The following is a 12,399-nucleotide window of genomic DNA, read 5'->3' on the forward strand; positions in this document are numbered from 1 at the left end:
AGAGGGAAAAGGGTGTTTATTGTCATTGTTTTGACTGAAACTTCTGGGCAGATGTGCTGAAGCAGGACCAGACGTTTAGGCTCCTGAGAACAAAGTCTACAGCACGTTAGCTATTCAACGCAGTCTGTGAGTGCCTCAGGGCTAGTGGTAGACCTTTTTTTTTTTTTTTTTGAACCTATATATCTGCTAGATCAATGAACAGCGGACAAAAGACTAAAATCTCAGGTTTTTCTAATGATGCAGGAACAAAAGTGAATGTGATTCCTACCTTACCAAATGGAGGGTCTCAGTGATAATGGCCTCACGAAAGCAACGGTTTGGTGTAAACTAGCAGACAGCAATGATAAGTACTTGGCTTTCACTGAAAGACAAACTGCCCATTTCTAGTTGCTAAGTTTCTTTACTTTCAACCTATTTAGACAATATCTGGGAACAAGAGAAATACACAGGGTAAAAAAGAAGCTCCCGCCACACTCACCAGGAGAGAGAGTCACATCCAAGCGCACACTCTTCCACTGTAATAAACTGGAGCCATTGTAGTGCACGGCTCGGCCGTTGCTAGGAAAGAAAGCAAAGTCAAAGCCAAGGCTGCCTGGCCAACACAGAGGCAGTTACATAGTGAACAGGCCCAGGGGCTTCAGTAGCACCAGAGGACTTAAAAGGGAAACCCTAAGAGCTATTCTCTTTGCCTAAACTTGAATATATTTCCAACTGGTATTTTATACATTTTTGGAGGTTGAGATTATAGTAATATTATTTTAGTATTAAAACACCCACAAACATCCACACCCACTTTTGTTGTTGTTGTTGTTTTTTTTTTTTTAGTGATAGCAATAGTAGCTACTTACTTATGGAAAAGACAAGTGCCCACTGGATTAGTCCAAGCCCCATCTCGTTTCTCTGCTTCTGTAGCAAAGCCAAAGGAAACGATTGGTCCAGTGTCGTCATCAGTATCTCCATAGGAAACAATTTCAATTTCCCAGTAAAAAGATGGGGCCTGAGGAAACACCAGAAATGGGCAGGCAATCAGAGGGCTCTACTTGGGCCCTTGGAACTTGCTTTTTCTCTCAAAGATGAAGGAAAGAGGCAAGAGGCCGTGTGATTTCTCACCTGAACAGGCAGCGGTGAGGTGGCATAGATAAATGTGCCCCGGGGCAGACCGCCCCCAGCGCTGGGGTCAGCCAGGAAGGTGACAGAAGTAAGATGCGATGAGAACATGCAGGCTCGGACGGGCGGGAACACTCGCGAGGGGCTCCAAGTGATCTCTTTGGGCTACGGGGAAAAGTGCCTCATTCAACATGACTTCAAATACAAATCCCTTTACCCTCTCAAAGAAGAAAAATTTTTATCTAGTGGTATTATAATACAGGTACATCTTTTATTTAAGAATACACCTTGTTTTTACAAAGGAAACTGTATTTAAAAAAGGCAGTCTAGGGCGCCTGGGTGGCTCAGTTGGTTAAGCGACTGCCTTCGGCTCAGGTCATGATCCTGGAGTCCCAGGATCGAGTCCCGCATCGGGCTCCCTGCTCAGCAGGGAGTCTGCTTCTCCCTCTGACCCTCCCCCGTCTCATGCTCTCTCTCTAAAAAAAAAAAAAAAAAAAAAAAAAAGGCAGTCTAGGGGGCACCTGGGTGGCTCAGTTAGCTAAGCATCTGCCTTTGGCTCAGGTCATGGTCCCAGGCTCCTGGGATCGAGGTCCGCATTGGGCTCCCTGCTCAGCGGAGAGTCTGCTTCTCCCTCTACCTTTGCCCCTGCCCTCTGCTCATGCTCTGTCTCTTGCTTTCCCTCAAATAGATAAAATCTAAAAAAAAAAAAGTCTCTATGCCCAGTGTTGCTCTCTAGAACCAATCACTCTTTTAGCTCTTAGAACGGTTCATTCTGGGGATGCCTGGGTGGCTCAGTCTGTTGAGCATCTGCCTTTGGCTCAGATCATGATCCTGGGGTCCTAGGATCGAGTCCCGCATCAGGCTCCTTGCTCAGTAGGGAGCCTGCTTCTCCTTCTCCCTCTGCTGCTTCCCCTGCTTGTGCTCTCTGACAAATGAATAAATAAAATCTTAAAAAAACGGGGGGGGGGGCGCCTGGGTGGCTCAGTTGTTAAGCATCTGCCTTCGGCTCAGGTCATGATCCCAGGGTCATGGGATCAGGCCCCACGTCGGGCTCCCTGCTCCACGGAAGGCCTGCTTCTCCCTCTCCCACTCCCCCTGCTTGTGTTCCCTCTCTCGCTGTGTCTCTGTCAAATAAATAAATAAAATCTTAAAAAAAAAAAAAGAACAGCTCATTCTGATACTTACCTCTATTCCTCTATGCTTATAATGACATTTTTAATATCCCTTTAGGACATCACTTAACTTCTGTGAGGACAAATGAGGCTTTAATTCCTTCAGCTCTTCTTCTCCTTACACACATGTGGCACAGGCCCTCACCCCCTCATCCTGGCTGTGTAATTATAGACCAAGTTTCAGACCCATCAGTGGTCAGAATTTAAATTCCTGCGATGTACTATTCAGCTCAAAGAAGGAGTAATATTACACTTCCTTTTTTTAATTACTTGCTTCATTTTTTCACCTTCATAATTTTTAATAAATCTAATCACAAAGCTCATGCTTCTCTGTCAATAAAAGCATATTTTTTTTAACCCATCAATTTCATTTTTATCCAAAGGACTAAAAGATGCATGTAACAATTAGCTCCAAGGATGTTCATCAGATCACTGCTATGGTACAAACTGGAGATGGTGCAGATGGGCAACAAGAAAAGCCTGAGTGGGGAAACTGAGGCACAAGTGTACGCTGGACTATTAAGTTTCTACTGATTGACATGGAAAGGCATTCATCATCTATAGAGGCAGAAAAGCTAGATGCAAAACAGTATGAACAGCAGAGATCCATTGTCATGGAAAAAGTACAGGGATCCATCATGCTGTTATGCTGACAATGCTAAATGGAGACGTTGAGATTTCAGGTGACATTTTGTCTTTTATATATTTTTAATTTTTAATTTTGAAATAGTTTCAAATCTATAGAAAAATTGTAAGAAAATGGCAATTTTTGTACACTCTTACCTAGATGCACCAGTTTTTTGAGATACAAATTACATAACATACAATTCACCCATTTGAAGTGTATAATTCAACGGTTTTTAGTATATGCAGCATTGTGTGACCATCACCATCAAATTTTAGAGTGTTTTTGTCCCCCTTAAGCCTCTCTCCTTTAGCAGTCACTCCTCACTCCCCGCACCCCTGCAGCCTCTGGGGTAACCACCCATCTGCTTTCTGTCTCTAGATCTGTCTGTTCTGGATACTTCATATAGATGACATCCCATAATACCTAATACAGTCTTTTGTGACTGGCTTCTTTCACTTAGCGTATTTTCAGGGTTTATCCATATTGTGGGCAAGGATCACTACATCACTTTTTTTTTTCTACTTCATTTTTTAAGGCTGAATAACATTCCATTTTATGGGGATATGCATTCATTTTATGCACCCATTCATCAGGTGATAAACATTTAGGTTGTTTCCACTTCTTGGCCATTACAAATAAGCTGCTAAGAACATTCACAGAGGTACCAATTCTGAACACTTTGCCACTTTTGCTTTTTAATCACCTCTCAGTCTCTATGTATACTCTTATCATTATAAGATGGACTATAGATCTAAAATTTTCAAAGTTTTTTTCTGTTATTGATAACATAAGAAATTCACAAATTAATGAGTCTGCTCCTCCGCTGTGATCTTTCATTATTCAGACTGTCAAATCAATGGGCTCTGACATTGAGACGAGAGCACATCAGCACAGAGCGTGCACCTCCAGATGGCTTTGCAAATGCTCACTCTAAAGGTCACTCAGGTGCCACCTGACATTCTTTAATGCAGTGCGCTGCTGACGGGCTCACCTGTCTCCGGTCAGCCTGCAGTGGTGGCGGTGGCGGCCGAGCACAGTCCCGATAGAGCATCCGCAGCCGTTCACACTGCACCTCCACAACCGCCAGTCGCTCTCCTGGAGGGGAACACATCGGACACGAGAACATTAGTCCCACACCCCCAAGAGCGCTCCAACTCTTCTGGAGTAGGGTCAAAGCAATAAAATGTTTCAGAGATTATTCAAATTCTTACAAAAAAGCAAATAGCCTGACATATCTTTGTCTACTACACATAGCAATGTGGTCAAGTGCATGAGCTCTGAAGTTGGGCTTCCCGGATCCAGAATCTGGCTTCCTTACTTGATATTTACCATCTCACTTCCAAGATGGGAGTAACAATAGCACCTGTGCCTCACAAGGTCGTGAAGAGGAGATGAAGTGACACAAGTGGGGCTTTTAGCTAAGTCCCTGGCACAGGGCAAACAATAAATGGAAGCTATTATTATTCTCACCATTGAAATTGATTTTTTAAAAAAGATTTTATTTATTTGACAGAGAGAGAGAGCAGAAGTAAGCAGAGAGGCAGGCAGAGGGAGAGGGAGAAGCAGGCTCTCCGCTGAGCAGGGAGCCTGACGTGGGGCTCGATCCACCCAGGCACCCCTTGAAATTTTTTTTTAATTTTTTTTCAAGATTTTATTTATTTATTTGAGAGAATGAGATCGAGCATGAGAGGGGGGAGGGTCAGAGGGAGAAGCAGACTCTCTGCCAAGCAGGGAGCCCGATGCAGGACTCGATCCTGGGACTCCAGGATCACGACCTGAGCCGAAGGCAGTCATCCAACCAACTGAGCCACCCAGGCACCCGAAATTGTTTTTTAAAACATCTACTATCTACTTAACAACTCCTACGAGCAAGGCACAATGCAAGATGCTAGAGAATACAAAGATATATGAGCTGAAGCTCCCATCCTGGGAGGACAGATGAGATCTGTACGTGCATTTACACGTCCAAGAATGAACGTGGTACAAGGCTGCGGTATGCAATATGATCTAAGCACAAACACTGGCGCAGAGGAGGGAGTGAGGACTTCACTCTAGGACCCAGAAAGGCTTCAGAAAGACAGACTTGAGTTAGATCTTAGAAAAGACCGGGTTTCAATAAGCAGAGAATGAAGGGAATTCCAGGTGGTTTGGCAATATGAGAAATGGTCTAGGAGTCGAGAGTCAGAGGTCTTAGGAGTGCCTCAATCAACACACAAAAATTAACTCAAGATGGATCAAAGACCTGAAAAAACCATACAGCTAAAACTATAAAACTCCTAGAAGAAAATAATGGTATAAATTTTCATGACTTTGAATTAGGCCTTGGTTTCTTAGCTATGACACCAAAAGTATAAGCAACAAAAGAAAAAAAAACTGGACTTCACCAAAATGAAAAACATTTGTGTTTCAAAGGATATACTACTGAGGAAGTGAAAACACAACCCACACAATGGGAGAAAAGATTTATGTGCTACCTGATCAGGGACTAGTACAGCTAAAATTATAAAGAACTCTTATAATTGGGGTGTCTAAATGGCTCAGTTAAGCGTCTGACTCTTGGTTTTGGCTCAGGTCATGATTTCAGGGTCACGGGGTTGGGCCCCATGTTGGGCTCCACACTGAGCACGGAGTCTGCTTGGGATTCTCTCTCCCTCTCCCCCTGCTCACAAGTGCACACTCTCTAAATAAATAAAATCCTAAAAAAAAAAAAACAACTATAATTTTTTTTAAAGTCTTTATTTATTTATTTGAGAGCAAGCACGAGAAGGGGGAGGGTCAGAGGGAGAAGCAGACTCCCCACTAAGCAGGGAGACAGATGTGGGACTTGATCCTGGGACTCCGGGATCATGACCTGAGCCACCCAGGTGCCCCAACTCTTGTAATTTTTTTAAAAAGATTTTATTTGAGTTAGCATGTGCATGCAGAAGGGGGGGCAGGAGCAGAAGAAGAGGGAGAAACTGACTTCCTGCTGAGCAGGGAGCCCCACACAGAGCTCAATTCCAGAACCACGAGATCACAACCTGAGCTGAAGGCAGATGCTTGACTGAGCCACACAGGCACCCAGAACCCTTATAATTTAACAAAATGACCACCAAATTGAAATGGGCAAGGGATTCAAATAGACATTTCTCTAAAGAAGATAAATGGCCGTTAAGTACATGAAAAGATGCTCAACACCATTAGTCATTAGGAAAATGCAAATCAAAACCACAAGGAGATACTACTTCACACCTACTAGGATGACTGTAATCAAAAAGACACCACCAGCTCCCCGCTCCGCGGGAGGCCTGCTTCTCCCTCTCCCACTCCCCCTGCTTGTGTTCCCTCTCTTGCTGTGTCTCTGTCAAATAAATAAATAAATCTTAAAAAAAAAAAAAAAAAAGACACCACCAGTGCTGATGAGGACCCCCGTCCACTGCTGGTGCCACTGCTGTGGAAAATAATTCCTCAAAAAAGCATGCAGTTTCTCAAAAGTTAAACAAGGATTACTATATGACCCGGCCATGACACTCCTACATATGCCCATGAAAACAGACGTCCACATAAGCGCTTGTATATGCGTATTTACAGCAGCATTATTGGTCACTGCCAAAAAGCACAAACAAGTATTCATAAATTCATCAACAAAATGCGGTCTATGCACACAATGGAACAGTACTCAGCCATAACCTGTTATGAAGTACTGAGCCATGCTATAACATGGGTGAACCTTGAAAACATTATGCTAAGTGGAAGCAGCCAGACTAAAAAAGGACAACTATTGTAGGATTCCACGGACAGGAAATCCCCAGGATATGTAAATCCAGAGAGACAGAAAGTAGATTTGAGATTCCCAGGAGCTGGGGAGGTAAAATGGGGAGTTATTGTTTAATTAGTACTGGGGGGTTTCTATTTGAGATGATGAAAAAATTCTGGAACTATATAGTAGTGATGACTGCATAATTCTGTGAATATACTAAAACCCAAAGAAGAATACACTTTAAAATGGTGAATTTTATGGTATTTGAATTATACCTGAATTTAAAAAAAAAGGTCTTAGGAGAAATAAAATGTAGTCCGATAAAAGTAAAGTACAGAGCTTGTTTAGGATAGTGAGAAATTTATTGACTTATACCACATCTAGAGACACCTTGACACCTAATACAATCCAATGACACGGACCAGAAGGCAACGGGAAAGAGGCGGCAAAGATAAAACAGACTCAGTGAAGGCAGGAGCCAGGCCAGGCCATGAGGTGTATGCCCCATCCTTTCTTTACACGTGGGGTCAGGCCCAAGCCCAGTGGACAAATCAAAGAGGAAACTATTCAGTTATAGGATTCATGGAATCCAGTATATAAATGTAAACTAGTCATAAAGAGCCTAGCTAGCTTGGAGAAACACTTTCCAATTATTATTTTTAAATCAAAACCTTATTCCAGAGGGGGAGATGAACCATAAGAGACAACGGACTCTGAGAAACAAACTGAGGGTTCTAGAGGGGAGGGGGGTGGGGGGAGGAGTTAGCCTGGTGATGGGTATTAAAGAGGGCACGTACTGCATGGAACACTGGGTGTTATACGCAAACAATGAATCATGGAACACTACATCAAAAACTAATGATGTGGCGGCGTTGCGGCTAAGCTCGTGTGCAGCAGTGGTGTCGGCAGCGGCTGCAGCGACAGAGTTTGGCATAATGTCTCACACCATTTTGCTGGTACAGCCTACCAAGAGGCCAGAAGGCAGAACTTATGCTGACTATGAAACTGTGAATGAATGCATGGAAGGTGTTTGTAAAATGTATGAAGAACATCTGAAGAGAATGAATCCCAACAGCCCCTCTATCACATGATATCAGTCAGTTGTTTGATTTTATTGACGATCTGGCAGACCTCAGCTGCCTTGTTTACCGAGCTGATACCCAGACATACCAGCCCTATAACAAAGACTGGATTAAAGAGAAGATCCACGTGCTCCTTCATCGGCAGGCCCAACAGGCCAGGAAATAGCTGAGTTAGAAGCAGTGGGGGCTGGGGGTGGGCTTGGAACACAGGTATGTACAGCGTGCTGCAGTGGCGGCTCTGTATTACAGTAATCCTGTCTCCATCTTGGTGTACTCTAGCCAGGATGGAAGATATTAGATGAAATGTGAGGATTTTGTTCAATCTGAAACCCCTATTGCCCCCTTCCCCTCCCTTTTTTTTTTACTTAAACATTTTTATGATAATTTAGATGGAAGTTGTCAGTTAATCTTGGTTCCAGTCCTTCAAACTGTTCATATCTACTTTATAACATTCGCTATACTAACCCTTCAGGTTGGGGTGGGGGGGTAGTGACAGTTTAGTTACATGCTCAAGATAAAGTCTTAGCGGAAAATGAATAAATGTTCTTTAGTTATATTTTAAAAAAACAAAAAACTAATGATGTAATGTATGGTGATTAACATAACAATAAAAATTTAAAGAAAAAACAAAAAAAACTAATGATGTAATGTATGGTGATTAACGTAACAATAAAAAATTAAAAAAAAAACTTATTCCAAGAGAACTTATACACGGAATACTGGATGATTCAGTGAGTAACGTGTGCAACAGTGTCCTTACAATCAAGCAGTAACCAGGGTCAGGAGGTATTTCAATGGGATTGGCTGGAATCATACTGAATTAGGGAACAGAAATTCTTAGGGGTTAGAACGGGGGCTACCTGGCAGAGATGAAGCATATCTGCTGTGAGGTAGGCTTAATACAAGATGAGATTTTACAGTACCTAGTACTGTAAAAAAGCCTAGTGTGAGAGTAAAACATTCCTACACTTCCAATTCAGAAAAGCCAAAACTGACCATCCTCTGGCCAGAGCACCAAGTAGTGGCTGGGACTGGCTATGAACTCATTCCAGTCTGTAACTGACAACCCCACAGTAGTAACTATGCTCAGGGAAGCGAGCATCTCGGGGACAGCACCACACTCTTGATAACCACTCAAAGCAGGGCTTCAGGAAGCTAACTACTATGACAATGTGGAAAGACAAGGTGCACAGAGGAAAGGTTTGGAGAATAATGCAGATGGCATTATGCATTATGCAAAAAGCACCTGACATATGAAGCTGGTAGTAGAAAAGGGCAGAAAAGGGATAAATTTCAGGAGCATTTCAAAGGAAGAATAGAACATGGCAAATGATTGGATGTGGAAGAATATGAAGGAGGTGTTTGTCATATTTAACTCAGGATCTGAGAGTCAAAAATAGTCTGACCTAAAACAAGGAAGTCAGAAAGGAGAGCCGACTTGAGAGGAAATAACGACTTTAGTTTTAAGTGTGTGGTATTCATGAGGTTGGGGGTCCTTAGAGAAAGGGCTGAGAGGCCTGGCTAGCCAGGGAGGGACTACCCATAGAAGCAGCCATGGAAAGCACAGGGGAGGGCAGATAAGCAAAGAAGGTGGGTTGGCAAAGCTTAGAGCAGTTTCTCCAAGTGAGGTCTGGGCCCCTCCTAGCACAATGGCCCAGGCTCACCTTCAAGTGATGATTCTGACTTTTGGGTGGAGTTTGGAAAGCACTTTATTTTTATTATTTTTTATTTAAGATTTTATTTATTCATTTGACACAGAAAGAGAGAGCACAAGCAGGGGGAGCAGTGGAGGGAGAGGGAGAAGCAGACTCCCTGCCAAGCAGGGAGCCCAATGCGGGACTTGATCCCAGGACCCTGAGATCAGGACCCGAGCCGAAGGCAGTCACTTAACCAACTGAGCCACCCAGGCGTCCCTGGGAAGCATTTTAAACATGCTTCTGAGGGAGTCTTATGAACTTTCGAAGTTTGAGAAGAACCTTCTGGCTCAGGGAACGTGTATATTTAGAAAGTAGGGAGTCGAAGAAACATTTGGACCGGAGAGGTTCTGACTTCTGTAAGAACATCAAGTTGGGAATATTTTTTGGTTTTTCTGTGCCTTTTCTTCAGTATTAAAATCTGTTTCCTATGCTATTTCAACAAGGGATCCAGTGAACTTTGCAGAAATATTTCTTCATGGGAAAAAGCTCTTTGGTGTAGTGCTATCTTTTTTCTTAGACCAAACGGAATTAGGTATTCTTTTCCCTGGATTAGAGAAGCTATAAAATTGAGCTAGGAGTAAGTCAACGATATAATGGCCCAGTCTTTTGCTTAATTCATCACAGAAGTAAAATAATGGAAGAAATTCATTGAATTTTTTTTCATTTTAGAGACAAATGTATTTTTGTGTGTGAATTTCACATTTTCATACATGAAATAAAAAGTTTAATACATTCAAAAATAAAAATCAAAGAACTCTTTCTCTTCTGCCCATCACCTTGAATCATTTATTAAACAGCATTTCTTCTATGCCCAGTCTAGGACTCTCTTGTGGGCTCTAAGAATGCATCGCTGTGTTACAAAGTAACCCAGATGCAGGGCTGCTTGGTTGTTGGTTGATTGTTCTCAGCGAAGGACGGAGAAGCCAGCAAGCGTTGATAAGTACTTTAAACTTCAAAGCTCTTTCTGGTAACCTAATAAGTGAGTTATTAAGGACGGTGAAACTTGACATAAGACACTATTTTAGGATATAAATTGATGTGTATAAGCTCATAGTCTTCTATTTTGTGGCAATTAATAAACACTTCGCGCACATTTCTATCCAACTCTCCGCGACCACAGAGTTCCTTTCCGTTAGGGAAAATGGGTTAGATGGGTTATTATTAAAACCCGTTGAGGTCACTGCTCCAAATCACTACGATTCCTAGCTTGTACATTAAGTACGAAAGTTAATTTCACAGTTTTAAGACTCCCTTATTCAATAAAATGTATAAAAGCATATTCAGAGTCCTATAAAAGCGCGAGCGATCAGGGCGCCTGGGTGGCTCAGTCAGTTAAGTGTCTGCCTTCGGCTCAGGTCATGATCCCAGGGTCCTGGGATCAAGCCCCACATGTGGCTCCCTGCTTGGGGGGGGCCTGCTTCTCCCTCTCCCTCTGCCCTCAGCTTGTGCCCTCTCTCATAAATAAATTCTTAAAAAAAAAAAAAAGAAAGCAAGAGATCAATTCAACAAGTACATGCTTGCTAAAAATCAGTCACGTAGGTCTTATAATGCAACACAGGCCAAGAACATGAAAAAGCAGGGCAAGGAATGAAGACCCAACCACAAGTACAAAGCTGAATTATGGGCAAACATTTAGTCACAAGTAATTTCCCCTCAGAAGCCTAGCAAATTCCTTTTCTTCTGTTCTTATTCTCCACGCTCAGGATCTCTCTGAGATTTATTAATGGTCACTGGTTCCACAGTGCTACTACCCCTAAAAGAGGGAGATTTGAAGAGTAGGACACATATGGAGTGAAGACCAAAAGTGAAGACCAATCAAAAGAAATTGGTACCATGTGAAAAAGAAGAGAAATTTAAGGAAAGAAGAGAGATTAGGGAATGACTGAAAAAGCAAATGGCGTGAGAAATAGTAAATAATATGATAATAAAAATGACCCCCCCCACAAAGGATACCACTAAAACCATTAAGGAAGTTAAAGATATTCATCTATTCCTTACAGTTCATGAAATGCTAGCAACTAGAGCACTGGAGGATGCTAATCTAACTGTGAACAATTTCCTTTCGAGTCCAGTTATATCCTTGGAGAAAAAGCATAAATTTTCATTTAAAAACACCCAGGCCAACTACCAATTTACAGGAAATCTAAAGACTGAGGGACACAATAAATGACACCACAGAGATATAATCAGCAAAATCCAGACTATGGGAAACCTTTCCAAAAATAAATTGCAAGGCAAAAAGAAAATAATGAGGGGATGAAATTACAATGTAAGAATTATATTTGGATCCCGATTCAAATAAACAAATACAAAAACAAGTATGACTGTATGAGAAAATCAGAAAGTTGCACACGGACTAGTTAATATTAAAGAACTACTGTTAATTTTTCAGATGCGAGGGGCGCCTGGGTGGCTCAGTCGTTAAGCGTCTGCCTTTGGCTCAGGTCATGATCCCAGGGTCCTGGGATCGAGCCCCGCATCGGGCTCCCTGCCCCGCGGGAAGCCTGCTTCTCCCTCTCCCACTCCCCCTGCTTGTGTTCCCTCTCTCACGGCCTCTCTCTTTCTAATAAATAAATAAAATCTTTAAAAATTTTTTTTCAGATGCGATAATGGTATTGCATTTTTTTTTAAGAGTCCTTATTTTTTTTTTAGAGACACATACTAAAATATTTATGGGTAAAGTAATATCTAAGAATCTGCTTAAAAACAATCCAAGAGGGGGGTACAGCACAGATGAAACAGGACTGACCATGAGCTGATAACTGAATTATCTGAACCTGAGGGTTCCCTTTACTAGTCTCCCTATTTTTGTGCTTAAACTTTTCCATGAACATAGACACACACAGACACACAGAAGTTAGTGCAAACTCCTATGAATTCAAATGTAGCCAATGACCATAGTCAGAAAGTATCAGTAGCCCTAAGGTTCATAAAATTCTAACAGGGAAACAAATGCAATGAATTAATGTGAATG

General features: G+C 42.2%; 1 protein-coding gene and 1 pseudogene across 9 annotated transcripts in view; one reads left to right on the plus strand and one right to left on the minus strand.

The window, feature by feature from the left end:
- Positions 1–12,399, minus strand: part of HECTD4 (HECT domain E3 ubiquitin protein ligase 4) — a 181,931-nt gene that overhangs the window by 44,071 nt on the left and 125,461 nt on the right. For all 9 annotated transcript variants that reach the window (XM_027576965.1, XM_027576961.1, XM_027576966.1 and 6 more), the window contains 4 exons: positions 3,899–4,002; positions 1,111–1,272; positions 849–997; positions 479–558 (listed from right to left, as the gene is read on the minus strand). In XM_027576965.1, coding sequence (XP_027432766.1) covers positions 479–558; positions 849–997; positions 1,111–1,272; positions 3,899–4,002 — 495 coding nt within the window. The remainder of the gene's footprint in view (positions 1–478; positions 559–848; positions 998–1,110; positions 1,273–3,898; positions 4,003–12,399) is intronic.
- On the plus strand, positions 7,516–7,894 carry LOC113913025 (annotated as a pseudogene).

This window comes from Zalophus californianus, chromosome 14 (genome assembly GCF_009762305.2).
Source record: "Zalophus californianus isolate mZalCal1 chromosome 14, mZalCal1.pri.v2, whole genome shotgun sequence".
Classification (NCBI taxonomy): Eukaryota; Metazoa; Chordata; class Mammalia; order Carnivora; family Otariidae; genus Zalophus; species Zalophus californianus.